The sequence below is a fragment of the Cicer arietinum genome, chromosome 2 (genome assembly GCF_000331145.2).
Source record: "Cicer arietinum cultivar CDC Frontier isolate Library 1 chromosome 2, Cicar.CDCFrontier_v2.0, whole genome shotgun sequence".
Taxonomy (NCBI): domain Eukaryota; kingdom Viridiplantae; phylum Streptophyta; class Magnoliopsida; order Fabales; family Fabaceae; genus Cicer; species Cicer arietinum.
In genome coordinates this window covers 2,654,102-2,676,946 of record NC_021161.2, presented here as the reverse complement: position 1 = coordinate 2,676,946, position 22,845 = coordinate 2,654,102, and the positions used below count along the sequence as shown (strand labels likewise).

The 22,845-nt window shown below is 28.8% G+C and overlaps 1 protein-coding gene across 1 annotated transcript; it reads right to left on the bottom strand.

The window, feature by feature from the left end:
• Positions 1 to 879: 879 nt before the first annotated feature.
• Positions 880 to 15,478, bottom strand: LOC101512894 (uncharacterized). The gene is given in 13 exon segments (XM_073365146.1): positions 880 to 1,838; positions 2,650 to 3,480; positions 4,302 to 4,577; positions 4,823 to 5,927; positions 6,183 to 6,804; positions 7,500 to 7,614; positions 7,724 to 7,793; positions 10,200 to 10,296; positions 10,959 to 11,424; positions 11,550 to 12,317; positions 13,962 to 14,237; positions 14,479 to 15,049; positions 15,051 to 15,478. Coding segments are annotated over 13 exon segments (6,105 nt in total). The 3' UTR covers positions 880 to 1,358.
• Positions 15,479 to 22,845: the final 7,367 nt, after the last annotated feature.

Below are 22,845 nucleotides of genomic sequence, written 5' to 3'. Positions count from 1 at the left end.
CCCAAAAATTAGTCATTTTCGAGTAGAATTTCTGAATGGTCATATTGTTCTGCTTAAGGGCCCTAATATCATTTTCCAACTGATAACGTTTTGCAAAGTTAAACTAAACATACAAACGTTTCAAGTGATCCCAAATCTCTTTAGCAGTATCATACTTTGCTAGTTGCACTCCTATAGACAACTCAACAAAATTATTAATCCAAGTAATAATTTTTAAATTACTAACATTCCATGTTTTCACATCTTTTGCATATTTAGCTTCATCCCTTTGATCTGTAGGCTTAATAGAAGTTCCATCAACATAACTCCACATATCTTTTTCAATCAAAAAAAAATTTCATCACAAAACTCCAAAAAGATTAATTTTGTCCATTGAGGTGGATACTAACAGCTTAAAGAGAATCATCCTTAGCACCAGCCATAACAAATAATGATAGGAAAATACAACAAACATAATCACTGAGACAAAATAAATTAGGGATAATCTGTCAATAGCAGAGAAATAAACAAAATCGTGCCGAAGACCGAATAACAGAACCACGCCGAAAACAGAAGAGCATAATCGCGCTGGAGATAGAAGAGTAGAATCGTGTTGGAAACGGAGGAAGCAAATCGATACCGGCCGCAAAACATGTCGCACAAGTTATGGACCACTTTACAATAGATTTCAAAATCAACCAAAGTTTTTTGATACCATGTTAACAATAATAATCTAACATAAACATATAAAAGGAAGAAGAGAAAGGAAGAAGAGAAGAAACCCTTGACTAAGGTTTCATAAACAAATGAACCAAACTAGAATGTAATAGAATTACAATATGTATATATACAAGTTAATAGAAAAATCTAAAATACCTTTATTACTAATATATAATAATATTATCTAATAATTTTATGAACATTGCTATCAAAAATCAATGTTTAAACTTTATTTAAGCAATGATTTATCAATGATATGATAAGCAATAAATACATCTTTTGTGAGATAACAGGATTTGTAAAGTTCAACAGAAGAAAAAACTAAACCAGAAGAACACACTAAGTACGAACTCCACCAAATTACAAGATTAAACAGAATGCCACAAACTTCATTAGAAGAATAGTTATAGGACACATATCTTACACATAGTAACATAGATAACCTCTTCTTGAAGCATATTGAGATGGCATGTTTCTTCACATATTGAATCACTTATCATAAAAAGATGGCAGATTTCCACCAGCAAATTATGTTTGAGCATACTTTTCATTATCATGAATTCATGACCAATTGTCAAGCATTGTTGAATAAAGCCAGAATATTAGTAGCATCCAATCTATGCATAAAACCTGCAATCCTGTCTGAAACTAAATTTTGATCATTCCACCAAAGCGCATTCATTTACATCACCACTACAAACAATAACATTCTTATCTGGTGCATGACTTTGATTCATATTTTTGCCAATCCGTTCATCATATATGAGATAAACTGTTGTATTCTTCACAATGAAAGTGTTCTCGAAAACGACAACCACCTCTACTTTATTACCAGGTTCTATACTTGATACTACTCTCTGCCCTTCCTCATCTTCAAAGGAGATTAATGTGTCTCTTTTATAGAGCTGAATGGTGGTCTTTGTGTAATTTTTCACCAACACGTTTCTAAGGCCATCTGATGCTACATTATCTTGGGTTGAAGAATAGATAATGTATATCATTGTCTTCAAGATATGTCCTTCCACATGAGGGACTTCAAATATTACCGAAGAACCTTCACAATTGAAGGCAAACCAATCTGGATAATTATCACCGGGGAGTAAACAAAAACCATGCCCATTGTCACCCATTTTCTGTAACTGTGAAAATAGGCTCAAAATTTTATTTAACAATATACTGATCATTTTATCAACAATTGAAGATTTAGTTTTCTTTTTCCTCATAAATTAACAAATCATATTTTAACAAATAAAAATTATGATATTTCGACAGAAAAGTGATTATAGTTACAAGCAAAAAAAAATCACATTGTTAACAAAACTTTAAAGTTACACATAAATGTTTGCTAGCATTCTTCAATCAGATTGTCAGTCCAGCTTGGAATACCATTACCAGCCAAATCAAAAGTGAGGGTTTCTTATATCCTATTGATATTTATGCCCTGATAATGACAAGTTGTACTGCTAACTAAAATATGCAATTTGAAGATTGTAACAGGTTTTTCATTAAAGAAAGTACGTCTTAATGTCTTCACAACTCTACATTACTACCTAAAATTAAATCCATATTCTTGGATTTCTTGTTTTCAAGGAATGTATTGATGAACTGATACTAACTTTGATAGAGTTAATATACCTATGAATAGGGTGGTCAATTGGTCTATAATATCCTTATTGGATCATTTTTCGCGTAATTCTTTTGTAAAATCACAAGCAGTGAATTAAAACAAAATACAATCATTGTTATATTGCTAGCAATAACTGGCATACAATATGCATCCACTACGTTCTTATGGGTTTAAGGTTTTTGTTGTTAATTTGAAAAAGGTTTTTTATGTGAATTTGAAAAACAAATTGAATTAATAGGTATGACAAAAACAATGTGTTATAAAAATATGATGACAATTGGAATTATTAGATGCATGTAAAGGGAGAGAGGTCTATGCAAAACCTGTAAAATGTTCTCTTTCAAAATATCGACGACATGGCAATGCATTCCCATTTGAATCAAAAGTGATCGCAAGGAAGTTTGTGGTCCTGAAATGTGCACTTGGCTGCGGCATTGAAGTAATGCATGAGTTTTCACATTTGATACATGTGATGTAGTTGCAGTTGATTCTGACTCTTTAGAATTTGAGGCATATAAAGCATCTAAAATTATTTTTGCATCAAGAGAAAGTTGGTCTTCAGAGTTGCAATCCACACAAAGACTTTGAAGCCTTGGAAGATAGTTAGAAAAGGATGATACTTCATTGGAACTACTACTTGGTACATCTAAAGAAACAAGAGATGACATAGCAACAGATGTTTGAAATGGGAATGGGAGATTATTTGTTGGTGACATCCAAGACCAAATGATTGATGGAAACACATCACGCGAGGATCCTTCATAGCCGCACAAAGAAATATATCCAATGCTCTTAGACCTAACAACTGAAAAGGGCACTCTTGTTATTGCAGTGTTATTTGCAAGTAGAGTGGTTAAAGATTCCATCTGCTCCAAGTCCTCTTCCAACTTGTCAATCATTAAACATCCAGAAAGAATGAGAACTATTACAGATTTCAGCTGATAGATGCTTCTAGGGAGGCTACGAAGACTAACACAGTCTTCCAAATTTATTAGAAGAACTTTATTGAGATTTCCAATGCTAGGAGAAATCTCAGACAGCCTTGGACAATCTTTGAGGACTAGCTTTTCAAGATTAGGCAAGTTTGAAAAGTCTGGAGTTCGTGTCAGATTATGAGAATGACTAAGATTAAGAATTTTCAATTTCTCCATCTTCTGCAAGAACAAAAGTATTAAAGAGAAGGCTTAGGGAAAAAGCTTTAAAAACATAAACAAAAGCAACTACAATCCATCACTTACCTTAAAAGTGGAAAGTAAAATATTGACATTAGATCAGTGTCTATTTTTTTTCCCTCTCATACCAACAATAAACATTGGTTTAGTATTACTTTTGAAAAATCTTCAAAACAAGGAGACATTTTCATATATAATGTTGTAGAAATTATTAAAAGCTATGTCTGATAACTTTTCTGAGTTCAAAATTTAAAGTGATAGATAGTTTTGAAATTAAAAATTTAAAGCTTCTTTTATCAAATTGTCAAGATTGGAAGTCTACTACATCAAAGTTCTTTTGAAATTATAGGTTGTAATTAATTATATGTTTAGTATTCAGTACTTGAAGGATGTTTAATGATAGTGCACACTAATCTATAAATAAAACCAATTTGATTAGGAAATCTCCTAAACAATTTAATTTTGATTTATTATGCTTAAAGCAAAACATCTTTACACTATCATCCAATTATCTATTGTTAAATTATTAAACTATCATTATCACAATCACCTAGTCAAGATCTGAGTTTTTCAATGATAGCTAACACATCCTCTAGTGTTTAGAAATAATTTACAATTTTAATCTTAAAATTTTGACGTACATGTTTTATAAAAATAATACTATGTTTCACAGCTTGATTTTTTAATAATAAAGTCAAATAAAATAGTATTACAATACAAAACAATTAGTATAAATTGCATCCATAAATATGAAAAGTGAAAATAACTCATGACATGCAAAAAACTAAAATCAAAATTAATACCTGAGTCACTTTCCACACAAGTTTAACATTGCTGTATTCTAACTCGATGGAAACTAAATTTCCTTGATAGAAGTTTGTAGGTATGCATGATAAAGGAAATCCATTCCAAGAAAGCCATCTCAGATTTCTCGAAAGATATTCATAATCCCCATCAAGTTGTACACCATCAAGTTGAAGCAATCTGAGTTTCTTCATCTTCTTAAATGCTTTAGTACTATAACATTTTGCAGAGTCTCCTGGCAACTTCAAAGCCAATCCCTCAACAGATTTTGTTCCCTGTCATCCAACCAGAAATTAAAACATGCACAGCTTATAGATAGATATAAGGAAGCTATCTTTAAGCTTCTTTGTGAGAAACCATAGACCATGAAGCACAAATTGGTTCACAACAAATTTTTTGAAGTTCTTGTGATAATCAACAAAACAAATGAATGTTAATCACCTGACACATACATATTTGTTTTTCTTCCTTAAGCTTTAGATATTTTAAATCCAAAAAAAAAGGTATATGAAGTTCTTACAATTTGTCCTGCTAATACACCATCCACATCCTCATGAAACCACAACCTGCTACGTTCCTCGGGCTCCTTTCGTGGTTTATCACAAATGATTTCTCTTCCCATATCCCGCAACAAATCATGCATTCCAAGCTTGTTTTTACCGTCAATAGTTACTAGGCTTCGCTCAACAAGGACACTTATTCCATTTTCTGCAAAAAGGCTACAGCCATTTAATATATTTATAACATCGCTCCGGTCCATTCCAATAAAGAAACAAGCTATGTCAAGGAATATTGCTTTCTGGTAATCATCATCTAAACCATCATAGCTTATTTTTAACTTTTTATGTACTTTGTCATTGGGAATTCTTTTTAGTTTCTTCAATACACACTTCCAGTCTGATACCTCCCTATCAAACAAATAGCGCCCGAGGACTTCGAGAGCTAGCGGCAATCCCCCAGAATACATAACGACATTTCTAGAAATTCCAACAAATTCTTCTCTGGGACTCGCTTGCTTGAACGCATGCCAACTAAAAAGCTCAACTGATTCATCTTCATCCATTTCTTTCATTGAGTATACTGTGTCAACTCTATTCCCTCTAAGTATATGCATATCTCTGGTTGTTATAATTATTCTACTCCCTGAACCAAACCATTTACGACTTCCGCACAAAGCATCCAACTGCTCCAACTCATCCACATCATCAAGTACAATAAGTACTCTTTTATGACAAAGTCTATCCTTTAATGTGATTTTTCCTGAATCAATACTTTGTATCTTGGTCGTCGTTCCTTTTAAGGTATCAAACAAAAGCTGTTCTTGTAAATGCACTTTTCCAGCATTTTTCTCCCAAACTTCCCTGACATTTGCAAGGAAGCTCCTACATTCAAAATCGCGGCCAATTTCATTATAAATGGCTTTTGCAATAGTTGTTTTACCGATCCCCCCCATACCCCACATCCCTAGTAGTAGCACATCATTTGACTGTTGGATGTTTAGCAGTCGAATAACATCTTGCACTCGAGAATCAACTCCCACTGGTTTGTCAGCAATGAACAAGTCTGTCTTGTCAAGCAAGTGAGTAATTTTTTCAGCAATATCCTTGATGGCCTCACTTTCATTCCTAAAAAACGAACCAAAAAGAAAAAGGTGTTTATACAGATGCATACATACATGCATGTATATAGGTATATTTAAAAAAGAACCTATTTTTCGTTTATTTATAATTATAAAATTCACTTTTATTGTTGAACAAAGACAAATATAATTATAATTTTTTCCACAATTGTCAACAACTTTAAGAAAATTATTACGAAAAAAACGAACAAATAAGCTACGATTTTGAAATGAATAAGCATCAATTGTGAAATTAAATTACCTGGAATTTAGGACTACAAACCCTGCAATGCTTGCCGCACCTCGAAGAGCCTCTCTCCAGCTCAGCTCACAATGCAGCAACTCATCATTCTCCTCCTCCTCCGAAAGGGACTCATCTTTCTCTGTTGAAATTCTATTCAACAGGTTTTGAAATGCTTTACCAAACTCACCTTTCTGGTGACGTACTTCAGAAGGATCTACACCATAAAAAATTGGCAAAACCACCTGGCTTATGGTTCTGTGGCACTTCATTATCTCCACCAACTCATCCAAACACCATCTCGAATCTGCATAATTTCTTGAAAAAACAATCACAGAAATTTGAGATTCTTGGATTGCTTGATATATTGATGATGAAATGCAATCTCCCCTTTCAAGTGAATCATCGTCCTTGAAAACAGTAATCCCAGCATTTTGAAGGGACGCATAAAGATGTGAAGTGAATGATGCACGAGTATCTTCCCCTCTGAAACTTAAGAACACTTCATAAAGTTTATTTTCCATAGCAAGCTCAACTTTTTTCTTAGTTTTAGCTATCAGTTCATCTCGCAACTTGTCAGCGTCCACTTTTCCAGTAACCATGAGTCTATTACCCAACAAATCGACTTTAACATTTTCCACACCTGCATCCACAACCAAATCAGTTAACTCTACTGGCTTGTAAGATGAGAGTGTCTCCCTGTGTAAACTACAACCAAATCGGTTAACTCAACCGATCAATACTCAAGTGATTGAGTCTAACTCATCTTTACCAAATCACCTTGTAAGGTGAGGGTGTCTCTTAGAGTAAACTATATTTAGACTCTGATATTGTTAAGAATAACAATAATCAGTTACAATTAGTTAGAATTAGAGTTAGTTAGAATCATTAGGTAGTTACAATTAGAGTTAGTTAGAAGGTTAGTGTTCAATAACCAATATAAATAGAAGTAACATTGTATCATTTTTCATCTTTTTAATTATCAAATATATTTCATTTTAACTTTTTCAATTGAACTCTAAAGCTATGCTTCCCTTTTTCTTCCAAATCTTATATTTCTAATAGATATCATATTAGTTTTTATTGGGCTAACTATTGTATTGTAAAGTGAGGGGTGTCTCTTATAATAAACTACTCCCTACAGAATAAAATATAAGCAAAAATAGTAATTGAAAAGTTGATGAATCTAATCTTAAAAAACCAGATACATCAACTATTAGGTTACGATTTTTCTTTAAATTTGATTAGTATGTTTAAGCGTTATCTCTAGTCAACGTGAGGTTTAGCTTTTTCTAATAGAAGAAACTATGAAAAGCGATGGTAATAATTGTATTGCACCATGGAATTTACGAACGATTCGTTTGATCTTCTGGGCGCATCCATCACAATGTATTTGGAGTTTGAAAACGAAAGAGGCGGGTTCGTCGTCTTCCATGACTCCTCCTTGGATTGGCTAATTCAAAATGAAGAATTATAAATAAATTGCGTGAGTGAAAGTGACGAGGGAAAGAAAATAGTGAACTCACTTGTTTATGAACATGTAGAAAAAGAAACTAACTAACCTCATCCATCTTCAGGTACTGTTTGGGATATATAGTATTGATTGATGAACAAAAAAGTTGGTTGATTTTGCTTGTTTATAGATTTATTTTTTTGTTGAGGAATGGTTGTTTTAGATTTGAAGTCAACGGAAGTGAAGATGGGTCACACTCATGAGTCATGATGTATACTCATATGTGTTTTTGGAATGTATTACTACCTCTATCTCACATCACATGTGTCTCGTTTAAGGTGTTCGTACATGTACTACGAAATATAATAATTCAAAAATAATAATTTATTTTATTAAACTAATTATTTTAACTATTAATTAATTTTTCATTATTATTAAAGTAAAATTATAATAATATTTTATAAATTACGTACATAGAAATTATTGAAAAATAGCATAAAAGATATAATTAAATTTATATTAAAAATAGTATTTATTTATACATATTTTTTTTTAAAAATGCCGTAAAACACTAAAAAATAATCTCACATATTTTCTTTTCTATAAACAATGTAAGATTACACTTTACTCTAAATTTCATGTGTAATTTATGTGTAAAGAAATCTACTCTCAATTTTTTTAGAAAAATATATCAATATATTATTAGCTATTGTTCACGGTGAACGATTTAATTTACAGTTTGACGCAAGTTAAAAATTACTAAATTAAAAGTTATATAAATTGATAATATATGTAAATTAATAGTATCTATAGAGGTTAATTTTTATGTATTGTTAATGTATACAATGTTAGTTAATAACAACGTTAAAACAAATTATATTTGTGATTTTAGAAGAATAATTATGGTAAAATTTAAAAGTTTCTATAAAATTGAAAAACTAAATAAATAAATAAATGTTTGATTATCTCAATACCCATTTAATTAAGTAGTTTTAATCGAAATGGATGAATTTTTTAGTAAACATACACATTACTAATTTACATCAACTAAAAATTGAATAAGTGTAAATTAGCAAATCTTATATATAAACTCACCACATCTTACAATAGTCAAAGTAATAATATGTCAGCAAATATAATAAAATTACAGGATGAGATATTAATGTATTCGGATCAATAACATCGATGACACCAAAGTTATTAATAGATTGAATTTGTAAATAGTTGAAGTTTATCTCTCCATCTAAATAAAAAAATACATTAACAAGACTAAAAACCAAACAATATCATACTAAGACGACTTACAAAATAACATCGCAATCAAACGACAAAATCATATATAAAAACAAAATCTACATAGAAACCATTTACCTAGAGAGCAAAAGATATAAAAAGTTATAGAGGTGATTCTAAATCCAAAAAATTGGCTCTAAACTCCGATTCAATGGTGAAGAAGAGAGAGACAGGTTCAAAAAATTTGGAAGAGCACAATTTTTATTTTTGTAAGTTTATTATAAAAGATGAAATTTCACAAATCATATAGTTAAAAAGAAATGTGTATATTATTAGTTTATTTTTTGAATATTTTATAGATAAAAAATGTGAAAGAAATTATAATACTATATTATAGTATTATATAAGTAGATAAACTGTATTATGTTACACTATTATTTACTAATTCAACTAAAGATTAGGGTTTATTTGCTTAAATTATCAAAGTAGATAAAATGTTATTGTTTATAAATTTAATTTTAGTTGTATTTTAAAAGAGGTAAAATAAATACATTTAAGTTACCGTACCAATTTTCTTTAATTAATTAGATGAATGTGAAAATAAGATATTAATTTGAATAGTTTCATTTAAATTGTGATAATATTTTATAATAAACTTTTACAATTACTAAACTATAATATCTTAATCCGATAAGGAACGTCGCACGACCTGTGCATATATACTCAGGTATTTTGCTAGTTACAAATAGAAAACAAACGAAGAGGGTTGAAAATTTGGGCATTTAATGAATTTTCCATAGTAGTTCAATTTCAACTACAAAATCACAATCTATTGTTTTTAATTTTCGTTTTTAATTTTCTATTAACTCAAATCAAAGATGACAAAAACAATATTTTTGTCAATAAAATATTTTTCTATTAAAATATTTTTTTGAAAAAGAAACATTCTCCACCTTAAATTCCATCTCTAAAGAGTTTCATCCCAAATCTAAACATTTTCAATAGATTTTCCTCACTTTTGTTGTTCATTTTAGAGAAATCTATTTTCATTCTACCTCTTCAACTTCAAGGATTGAAAGGAAAATCTTCCATTGTCAAATCTGATAATAAGTGTTAGTCTAAATACAACCACGAGGGCACTAACCGTAACAAAAATGGCCTTCCAAGGATCAAAGGAGAACCTTAGCATTTGTGGTCAAGTAGGCACGCTGCTTTGACCTAGGTTTTTTATCACAAAATGTTATGTGGTCAATTTTACTTGCATTCTCCCTCCTTTACAAAATTGGGGTTCTCCTTGAAGCACTTTAGGAAGCCCTCAAGAACTAGACATGTACAAACGAAAACCAAAAAACCAGCCAGCAATACAACAACCAAGAAAAATGCGCACAAAATAGAAACGCAGCAAAACTGATTTGCAGTAAACTGAAGCGCATAAACCAGAAATGTGCACTGAACAGATTTGCGCACAAACCATTAACCTTAAAACCAGAACTAAAAAACCAGTACCGTTGTATAAAACTAGAACATTTCTTTTTTTCAGTAAAATAATTTCATTCAACGCTAAAACAGAGATTGATACAACAAGATTGAAAAAGTGGGACATTCCCCAGCTACAGAGTGAAGTAAAATTTGTACTGCAGTACACATAAAGAGTCCATAAATTAAAGGCCAATATCTAGAACCTTAGATCTAAACTAATTTCTTCCACACATGGTTTATGGCAATAGAGAGGTGACGGGCCACAATTTTTTGGTTCTATCAATTACCGACCATATATTTGACTTCTGCGGACACATTTCGACTATAAGTGGTGGCATATTTGTTCAAACTAACCACAATTACATGATCCATTTGTCATGATAAGAGGATATTAAAGTTGGTGAATGCCACTATTAGTTTTGAACACAAAATATGGTTCCAAGAAACCAAGTTCCTTTGAGACATTACAACAAACACCATAGGAGTGCCAACAAGAAAAAGAGGAATCACTACAACAAAGCCATGGAGGTTTTGGTGGAGAGCACTTCAACCGCAAATTAACGGATGAGATGTCAAACTTGGTGGATGGAGGCATATTCATTTATCTGTCCGAATCTAAATTTTGTTCATTCACCAAAGCATATTCATTACATGACCACTACAAACAATAACATTCTTATCATGTGCATGACTTTGCTTCATATTTTTGCCAATCCGTTCCTCATATATGAGATAAACTCTTGTCTTCTTTACAATGAAACTGTTCTCAAAAACAACAACTACATCTACTTTATTACCAGGTTCTATACTTGATATTAGTCTCTGCCCCTCCTCATCTACAAAGGAATCTAATGCCTCTCTCTTATAGAGTTGAAGGGTGGCCTTTGAGTAATTTTTCACCAACACGTTTTTAAGTCCATATGATGTTATGTTATCCGAAGTTGAAGAATCAACAATGCATATCATTGTCTTCAAGATACGCCCTGCCACTTGAGGGACTTTAAAACTTACAGAAGAACCTTTGCAACTGAAAGATAACCAATATGGACACTTATCACCGGGGAGAAAACGATCACCTTGTTCACTGCCACCCATATTCTGTAACAATATTGTAAAACTAAATGAGATTATTAGGAATGACAAAAATGATGTGTCTTTTAAAAATAAATATGACAATTGGAATTATTAGAATACATGTAAGGGGCGAGAGTTCTATGTGAAACCTGTAAAATATTCTCTTTCAAAATATTGGAGATTTGGCAACTCATTCCCATTTGAATAAAAAGAGATCTCGAGGAAGTTTTTGATGTTGAAATGTGCACTTGATTGGAGTTTTGAAGTAATGAATTTGTTTCATATAAAGTTTCCAAAATTCTCTCTGCCTCTTGAGAAAGTTGAAGTTCTGAGTCAAACTCCACCCAAAGACATTGAAGCCATGGAACTTGTTTGTGCATAGATGATAGGGAACAGCTAACTGCTACATCTAAATGAACAATGGACGACAAGCCAACAGGTGTTTGAAATGCAGATGGGAGATTATTTGTTGGTGACATCCAAGACATAATGATAGATGGAAAAACAGAATTTGAGAATCCTTCATGACCACACAAAGAAATATATCCAATACTTTTTGACCTTATTACTGAAAATGGCACTCTTTTTATTGCAGTGTTATTTGCAAGTAAGGTGGTTAAAGATTCCATTTGTTCCAAGTCCTCTTCTAACTTGTCAATCATTGAACACCCAGAAAGATTGAGAGTTTTCAGTGATTTCAACTTATATATACTTCTTGGAAGGCTATCAAGGCTAATACAATCTTCCAAATTTATCAGAAGAATTTTATTGAGATGTCCAATACTATGGGAAACCTCATACAACCTTGGACAATCTGCGAGTATTAATTGTTCAAGATTAGGCAAATATGAAAAGTCCGGGGTCTGTATCAGATAATGAGAATGACTTAGATTGAGAATTTTCAGCTCCTCCAACCTCTGCAAGAAACAAAAAATGTTACATAGAAAATTTAAGGAAGAATCATAAAACAATAAATTGAAGCAAATACAATGTATCACTAACCTCGAGAATGAAAAGTAAAATTTTTCATTATTGTAGACTTACATTTTGTTTCAATGTGTTGGTTTGCAAGTAATATAGTTTGCAAAAAATGATTGGTGGACATTCCTGGATGGTCCAACACTTACTGAGCCTAAAATAAAGTTTTGATTAAAACAAATAGAAGTGTTTTTAATATTAACAACAATATTTTATTATAATTTTATTTAATTTCTATATTTCTTGTTTTATGAGATGTAAAATATTTTAATTAAATATCTCAATAGTTGTATTTTTTTTATAATTGTGAGACATTTTACCTATATTACTTAAATCTTTTTAATTTTTTGAGGTCTAAATATACATAAAAAAAAGTTATTTATTTTTCAAGTCTAAAGCCATAGCTTTACTAACATTGGCTTGGACTAGTCCCCTGTACACCCACAGGGGCTATACACCTTGACAAATAAAGAGGTAAAGAGGGTAAATAAAGTGTGTGATACATATAATATATGTTAATAATGTGATAGGAAGAGAAAGATAAAGCCAAAATGAGGTGTTGAATGGCGGCAAAAAATTAGGGGTGTATATGCATCAAGGTTGTACATTTGAAACACAGCTACATTTCCATAGATAATATTGTATAGTAAATTATTAAAAGTAAGGTCTTAATTTATCTTTTTAGTTTTTATTTCTTGTTTGAAGTATGTAAGATATTAATTATAGATATCTCTCAGCAGATATTTGAATTCGAGATCATAATATAATTGGAGTCTAGCCTATTCAACTAAATCCAATCACGGTGTGAGGTTTTAGTATTCTATACAACATTCAAAAATATCTAAATGATAGGTAAGTTTGACATTTTACCGTAAAATTTGGAAATTTTGGACATTTTACCGTAAAATATCTAAATGATAGGTAAGTTTGACATTTTACCGTAAAGTTTGACACTTTATTAATTAGGTAATCTTTTGAAAATTTTATTTTAATTCATTTTACCGTAAAATTACTTTACATTATGATCCAATTATCTATTGTTGAATTCTTAAGGAAGTTTTATCATCACAATCTCTTGAAAGAAGATTTGAGGCTTTAGATGATATGCTAACACATCAATGATAACAATCAATGTAAGATAATTTTACACATGACACTAAATTAAATGTCTCATAATTCCTTTAAATGTTTTGAAAAAAATTATAGTTTTAATTTGAAACTTCAAAAAACTAATGTTTCTAAGAAAAAGAAAAGAGAAAAATAATTGTACAATGTTGGTTTAAACAAATTTTGCACAAAGAGTTATTATAAACCTTAATTTTATCATCTCACCACACATATTGGTTGTCATATTGTGTTGTGCACCATAGTATTGACTGTCGCTGTAAAACTATTTATACCGACAGTGCACTTTTATAAAATTCAAAAGATAACATGCTTCAAGACAAAATATTTGGCAAACTTTGACTCGGAATAAAAATACTAGCAGAAACAAAGATGAATATTATGTTTAAATGACTATAGACACAAAGATGATTAATATTAAATCTAGAGGTACAAAAATCTGAAATTAAAACTCATACCTGAGGCTCTTTCCACATAAATTTGATATTGCTGTTTTCTAACTCAATGGAAACTAATTTTTCTTGATAAAAGTGTGTAGGAATGCTTGTCAAAGAAAATCCATTCCAAGAAAGCCATCTCAAATTTTCAAAAAGATGTTTAAAATCTCCATCAAGTTGTACTCCGGCAAGTTGAAGCAATCTGAGGCTTGTCATCTCCTTAAATGCTTTAGTACTAAAACATTTTGCATTAGTTCTAGGCAACATCAAAGTCAATCCCTCAACAACATTTGTTCCCTATGAAATATGATGAACGAAAAATTTAAAACAAGCATATCTTAAATACATAAGGCAGATAACAAAATTTTGATGAACCAATCATTTGTTACTAGAAGCTAGGAAGCACAATTTGCTTCACAACCAAACTAACTTTCCAATCACAACAAGACTAAACTAATGTTTGTTTCAATTCCTTAAGAACTAAATACTTTAAGTTCATAATAGAAAAAGAAAAAAAGAAGGTATATGATGTACTTACAGTTTGTCTAGATAATACATTCTGCACATCCTTGCTAAACCACAACCTGCTACGTTTCTCAGGTGCTTTCGGTGATTCCTTGCGAATAATTTCTCTGCCCATATCTCGCAGCAAATCATGCATTCCAAGCTTATTTTTGTCATCAACAGTCACAAGGCTTCGCTCCACTAGGACCTTTATTCCAAATTCTGCATAAAGTCCACAGCCATTTAATATATGTATAACGTCATTTCGGTCCATCCCAATAAAGAAACAAGCTATATCCAGGAATATTTCTCTCTCAAAATCATCATTTAAACCATCATAACTTATTTTTAACTTCTTATGTACTTGACTATTAGGAATTCTTTTGAGTTTTTCCAATACACATTTCCACTCTGTTACCCCTCTATCAAACAAATATGACCCAAGGATTTCTAGAGCTAACGGCAATCCCCCAGAATACTTGACTAAACTTTGAGAAAATCCAACAAAATCCTTTTTAGGTTTCGCTTGCTTGAATGCATGCCAACTAAAAAACTCAATAGATTCACTTTCATCCAGCTTATTCATTGTGTATACTTCATCAACTTTTATGCCATAGTTTTTTCTTTAATTTACTTTTTCCTTCCTCAATATTTTGTATTTTGGTTGTTTCTTTGCAAATATCGAAGATAAGTTGTTCTTGTAAAGACACTTGGCAAGCCTTTTGCTCCCAAACCTCTCTAATATTTGCAAGGAAGCTTCTACCTTCAAAATCGCGACCAACTGTATTGTATATGGCTTTCGCAATGGTGCTTTTGCCAATCCCTCCCATGCCCCATATCCCTATTAGTTGAATATTATTTGATTGTTGGATTTCTAGCAATTGAATGATATCTAGCACTCGGCGTTCAACTCCCACAGGATTATTAGCAACGAACAATTGTGTTTTGTCAAGCAATTGTGTAATTTTTTCAACAATATCCTTGATAGACTCACTTTCATTCCTATCAAAAAATTTAAAATTAATCCAAAACATTACTTCTTTTTTTCAAAATAATTCTCTTAAAAGAATGTTGAATTTAGCAAGGCTATTGCCTAAATATAATTAAATTTTTCAGTCAAAATTCAAATTTATTTACTACATTGTGAGAGTTTAATTTTTCAGTCAATTTATTGTTTTACTAATATATTTTTAATTATATATATATATATTTTATTTCAATATATAATAAATAATATTTCTCATGATTTAATCTACATAATGTTATATATAGAAATAGAGGTAGAAAAATAATTCAATGCATGTTAACGTTTCAGTTAAAGTTTTAGTATTTATCTTTTTTTTTATTTGATCATTTATTTTAATTTTAAGTGATAATTTGATCTTTTATGTTTTACAATGTCAATAATATCTTCATTTTTTTTTTACAAAAATTCACCAAATTTTTAAATAAAATCCATAAAATTAATTATCATCTTCAATATAATGCAAATTTCATCAAATTCATAACTTAAATATTTAAATAAACTCATATTTTCATTCTCTATCTACTTCCTTGAAAATGATTGGGCAAATTTTATTGACCATTTAAACCGTACAAAATTCAGAAGTGGAAGAGACACGATAATGCAATCTAAACAAAATATAACGGTAAATTAAATATTGGAGTTTCAATTTTGTTTTTAGTAAGACACTAATTGTAAATATATTGACTATTCTAGTGAGATGACAACATCCTAATTTGTGGTGTTGTTTTAATAAAATTGTATATAAATATTTTAAAAGATAACTATAAAATATTTTATAGATCTCATTGAAAATGAGTTATTTTTCATTAAACTGTGATTTTTTTTTTTTTTACCATAATGATAATGAATGTGCTACACTATTTGACTTTTGTATCTAAAGATGATGTGAGAAAGATAGTATAATTGTCATTGTATAATCTTTTATATTTTATCCATTATATCACTGAAGGTGCACAGGGTATATCTGAAAAATATATTGGATAATACAACATACTTCGTAATGAAATATATTTGTCAAAAATATTGATCTCTTTGCACCAAATGTCAACACACACAACATTTGACCACAAATATATTAAAATATATTATAATTTTAAATAGAATTAAAACTAAGATGTAAACTAAAAAAAAAAAAGTGAAATGTCTCACACTTTTGCTTATCTAAAAGCACGTAAAATGAATATATAAAGAACCACAAATTATATGCAAGCAATTACAAAATTGTCGACAATAAATCTAAGATTATAATAGAAAAGTTGCATAGAGACCGAAGTGTGTGTGTCATTGTCTTTCAATTTCAAAATAAGCATAATCAATACATAATGCAAAATAACTTCCACAAAATGGTTGTCATTTATATATTTCTTTAAAAGCCTTTAAAAAGATCAATATTTTAATTGAAGTTAAAACCATAGAAAAATTGTTACCAATAATGGTAGATGAACAATGAGTGTCGATTAACTAATATTGATCGTACATTAATTTGTAATAATAGTAAAATATGTGTTAAAGCAAATTAGACGTAGAATAATAAGGAGGATGAGAGAGTAGAATGAAAGAATATTTCTTAAATAGTAGTAATAATAGTAAAATGTACTTTAAAAGCAAATTAGAAGTGGGATAATAAGGAGAATGGGACAAGGAGGATAAAAGAATATGTTCCACAAATTGTTGTCATTTATATATTTCTTGAGAAACTTTAAAATGACCAAGATATTAATCGGTTAAAATCATAGAAAAATTATTATCAATAATGATAGAGTAACAATAAGTATTGATTAACCGATATTGATTGTATTTTATTTTATAACTCATGTTACATCAATAGTTATACATAATATTAAATACAAAATATTAATAATACTAATAATAAAATATGTGTTAAAATAAATTGAAAGTGGAATAATAAGGAGGATGGAGGAAAAATAAAAATAAAATAAAACATTTTTAGTTATGCCACACAAATTTTTTTGTTGAAGTAACAACATTTAAATAAATTGACACATATTAAATAATATTCACATTTTATTTTAATATATTAGGATAGATGTGAATACATAATTTTTTTATCTAAATGTACGTTCCTTCTATGACAATTAAAATAATACCTGCAATTTAAAAACGACCATTCCTTCCAATCACTACTTTGTTTAATTGATGATGGGTCGTCGTGATAAAATAAAAAAATAAAAATAAAAAAAGCATGAAAGTCGTGATCGCATTTTCTATATATAAAAGACCTTTTTTTTCCTCATTTAAGTGTCAGCTGTTAAGTTAGTTGGGAAGGTGCAGGGGTACTGAGATAAAAAAAATTAAATTATACTATATATTTTCTACATATAAGTTATCTTGAGACTTTTTTGTCTTTTTATAAAGATTCCTTTCGATTTTCAATTTCGTACAAAAAAAATAAAAAACAAAAAAAAAAAGCTTAATTTTATATTTAGCCTCTTATTTTGTTTTAGATTTTATTTTGATCCACGTTATAAAATTATCAAAATGGTATTATACGTTAATAACATTAATGATAAGTTGATCTCTTATATTAAATATTAACTTAATACTGTGAAATTAATATAACGGGATAATTAATATTTTATATTTATTTTAGGTTTTTTTTTTTTGTGTCTATAGTTTCATAGTTTTTAAGTAGTCCTTGTGTTAGCAAAACATTAAGATTTGTTGATCCCCTTTTGTTGGTTCTAATTTTTCATGTTTTGCAGCATCAAATGCATATTTCTCTAATAATAATAATAGTAGTGGTAAAAATAGCACCAACAGTAGTAGGTGTTATTTTGTTTTATAGTTTTATATGTATCCTAAACTAGTACGTTATTACTAAGTAAATAGAATATATTTATCAATTAAACTTTAGAAGGAAAAATAAAAGGTTTTGCAAAACAAATGGTTTGTATTAAAGATGCATTGGTACACCTCTTTTAAATTAATATCACTGTTGCACATCCTGAACCGTCTAGGCACAAATCTAAAACAAGATAATTAAGGGAAGCTACCCCCACTTGTATATTTCACTTTTAATTCTTGAATAATTTTGTTATTCTCATATTAAAAGTCAAGTTCGTTTCCACTAAAAATTATTAAATGATTTTAGTTGTAACTATTTAAATGTTCAATGACATGATAGATAAATTTTTGAATGATTTTTCACATTTATAGTAAGAGATATTTAAAAAAAAAAATGACATTACAATTTAAAAATGAAAAATAAAATAGAGAAGTATAATTGATAAATGTTATAGTATCTCCAATTTTGCGCATATAAAATGATATGGCTTATGTAATTCTTTAAGTTTTTTTTAGTGATTTGTATTCTATAGTCCGAGTTTTTGTTTAATAATAATTATGATTTTATTTTATCACTTATGTATTGATGTATTTTTTTTACCTAAATATTTATAATATATGATTTTGTCAATACTAATTAAAATTTATGGATCTGTACTGTCATTGGAAGATTAATAAGAAAATATTATATATTAAGATTTAATTTGTATATACTAAATCATAATTATATCAAAAGTCACAACTATAAATGATTGTGATGTGTTGACAATGTAAACTGTAATTAAACTCTATATAGTGGGAAAATGTTCAAAGAATCATATAACAAAATATTTAATTGTCACGTCACAAAATGAATCATAAAATAAACGTAAACAACTAAATATAAAATTAAGTCAAATCATATTTTCGTTAGACACGTCACATTTCAAGATGTTAAGTCAAAACATTAGAAGAAATTAACTTAATTTAATGTTATTAACATAAGAGACTAACTTAAAAACGTAATAGATTAAATATAGAATTAAGTCATACATAAACTAATTCTTTCACTTCAAAGATAAACTAATAAACAATAAAATTTTCAATACATTTAATACTACAAAGAACTTTCTAAAATCTTGAGACTTAACCATTTAAGTCTTATGTAGAAAGTTGAAGGTAGTAGTATTTGTTTGATTCAGTTTTTACGAGTCATAAAAACATGTTTTTATTACATTTTTGTCATTCCAAAGAGGAGATTTGAAAGGTAGAAAATAGAGTTTAACTATTATATACTACTAATGTAAGAAAAGTTACACCGACAATACACAATCATTCATAAACATGACTTTAGAGATAACTATGATATAAATCAAACATATATTTAATAATTTAACGATTGTCATATGATAGTGTATATGAATTAAAATCTCGACAATATACTTTATAAAATTTTAGCTACATCGTTAAAATTACTCTCAATTTTATGTTAAAATACAAAATTAACCTTACTAAAATTTTAAAAGTTATGTGATCGCTCGTTATTATATTTTCTCTCTCACTTATGCTTTGAATCGTTGTATTGGGGTTTGTCATCTTGCAGATAGGTGAATTATCTTTACATAACATTATTTTTATTTATAGACAAAGTCATGAGTCTCACTTAAAATTCATACACACAATTTTGGGTTCTTTTAATAACCCAATTTTAAAAAATTATATGTCAAATTATCTATTTTTTTTTTTACTTAGTTAGAAGTATTGTAAAGGTGATTTCCTTTATAAAGTTCAAGTTTGTGTTGCGTTTCGTTGATAGACAATGGTTGTGCGAATACTTATAACGCTTCCTTCTCACTTTTTTTACTTTGTGTTGCGTTTCGTTGCTAGTTGTCTGCGCACCCACCCTGTCATCATTTATTTGTTTTCATTTCTTAGTTGTTTTTATATTGGCGTGCATCACATGATTAATTAAATAAATACTCTTTTTTTATATATAAAAGTTTGAATTAAATAGTTATACATATTTTGGTTTACGTTGATTATCGTTTGAAAATTTTATTTGGTGTATAGATATAGTTTACATAATTTGATTTGAGTTTTGCAATATCTTTTTCGGAAATCTAAATCAAATCAAATTAATGAAGAACTTAGAAAATTGTGATACAAATAATGATAAATTAGTGAATAAAATAGATATTTTAGACTAACACTATGTTTGAAAGAGAAGAAAATAAAGAGAAAAGAAAACGGAGGAAAATCAAATATTTGAAAATCCTTTCATTTCTTTGTATTATTGTTGACCATAGAAAAGAAAAAAGGAGCATGGATCCCACAATTAATCTGTTCTCTTAATTTGGAATGAAACAATATTAAAAATGTACAAAATTGACCAATATGTCCTCTATTGATAATTAATTATTCTTTTTAGGGATATTGATATTATTTCACAAATACACTTATTTCAATCCTTTGATCAGTTTCTCTCATACTAAACAACAAAACAATCATCACATTTTCTCTCACTTTCTCTTCTTCTCACTTTCTTTCCTTTATCTTTCTTCCATAAACCAAACACACCATAAGTACTTACCAATCACTTCACATGGTCTTGATTATTGCCAACATTACATTGGTGTGAGTAAAACTTTATTTAGATCTCCTAAGCAATGTCTCAAATTTTATATTTATGAATTGAATAACATAATTGGGAGAGAATGTTTAGTCCACTAAAAGTAGTCGGTCATTTTTGTAAAGATTAGTCATTAGCAAGGTTGATAAATACTTTATACTAAATAATATAGTTAAAAAAAACTGTCTTAGTCATAAAGAGAAAAATATATATAGTAAGAATATTAATTTTTTTTGAGTTAAGTAAGAATATATTAAATTTGTTAATAATTTTTATTACTTTTACAAATTTACTTTTCAAATAATTGAAACTCATCAACTTATTTTACTGTTTATATTAACTTTATCTCTAGATATAAACATCATTTGAAAAAAATTGTATCTCTAAATACATTGTTTTATCAATTAGAATGAAAATCAAACAAGAAGCAAATGGAGGCTGAGGTTTCAAAGAAACAATGCCTAAATCACAAGACATGGCAACAAAGTAAATTGAAACTTCTATTTAGAGATAAAAGTATAGATGTATTTATAGATATATTTAATTTTAGTTTTAGAGTGTTCATAGATGTATTTAATTTTAGTTTTTCTTTTTAACTTCTAACGCACTTATAGTAGCATTAACTAAAATGAAACTTATATTCAGTGATAATTTTTTTTAAAGCCACAAAGATTATATTAATGAGCTAGGTTTTGCACAAGACATGCCATCAAAGTCAAAATAAGAATTACAACCTCAACCAAAGGAGTTCCAAAACCAACACCAAACACATAGAACATAAATAATACAACAATTACATATGAGATCCATAAAATACATTCGCCCCTAACACGGTGTTGAAGGAAAGCCATGCCACTCTCGTGTGTTAGACCAATATCATTGCTTTATCTCAAATGCTAAACCTTCCGAGTCCGTTTGATGCATATAATATGATTGAGACAATATATGCTCATATTAAGATTAAATCCAAATATAATTCTCTCTAAATTACTAGATAAATTTATTAATTTATTTCAAATATGCTCATATTTAGTATTATTTCTTTTTATAATTCTAGAGTTGGTTATAAATAAAACTGCTACATTTGTCTTTATTTATAAATATGTTCAACATTTTTTTTTACATATATTTAAAAAAAGTGTATTAATGGTATATTTATATGTATGAATATTCTTAAAATGTCCTTTTATTTATAGATATATTTGATTTTAGTTTTTTATTTTCTAAAGCACTTAGTAGCATTAACTAAAGATAGATTTTTAAAAATAAATGAATGTATATTAATTTAAAATGAAACTTATATTAAGAGCTAAAAGTTTTTTTAAAAGAAAGTCAAAAAGATTATATTAATGAGTTAGGTTGGCACAAGACATGCCAACAAAGTAAAAATAAGAATTACAACCAACACCAAACACATATAACATAAGAAATACAACAATTACACACAACAATTACATAGCACAAAAGTAGTTGGATCCTTACATGGTCGGTACTAACACGCTATGAGGTCTAATGTGAAATTATTTGACGAAATTTTTTCATAGTTGATAAATAAATTATTTATTTTATTTAAAATTTATTTTTGCACTTTTTTCGATGCAAAATCATTTATCAAATTATTGTAATCGATTTCGTTTAACAATTCTTTTTCAATCGATAATAAAGCTAATCCATTAAATCTTTCTTGTGACATCGTTGATCTTAGATAAGATTTAATTAATTTGAATTTCAAAAGAGACGAATAAATTAAAAACGCATACCTAAATATACTATGGTAAGTGACAAGAGCTACTGAGCTAGTCATACAATTAAAATTCAAAACGAAAAATAAAATAAAAGCAAAGAGTTAAAAAGTAGAGTCAAAGTGAAAAAAAAAACAATTGTTTTGTCGTGTTGATAGCAAAATTTCTGATGAAAGTTTCAATATGATATTTTAAGAAACCTTTTTTTTAGTAAAAAAC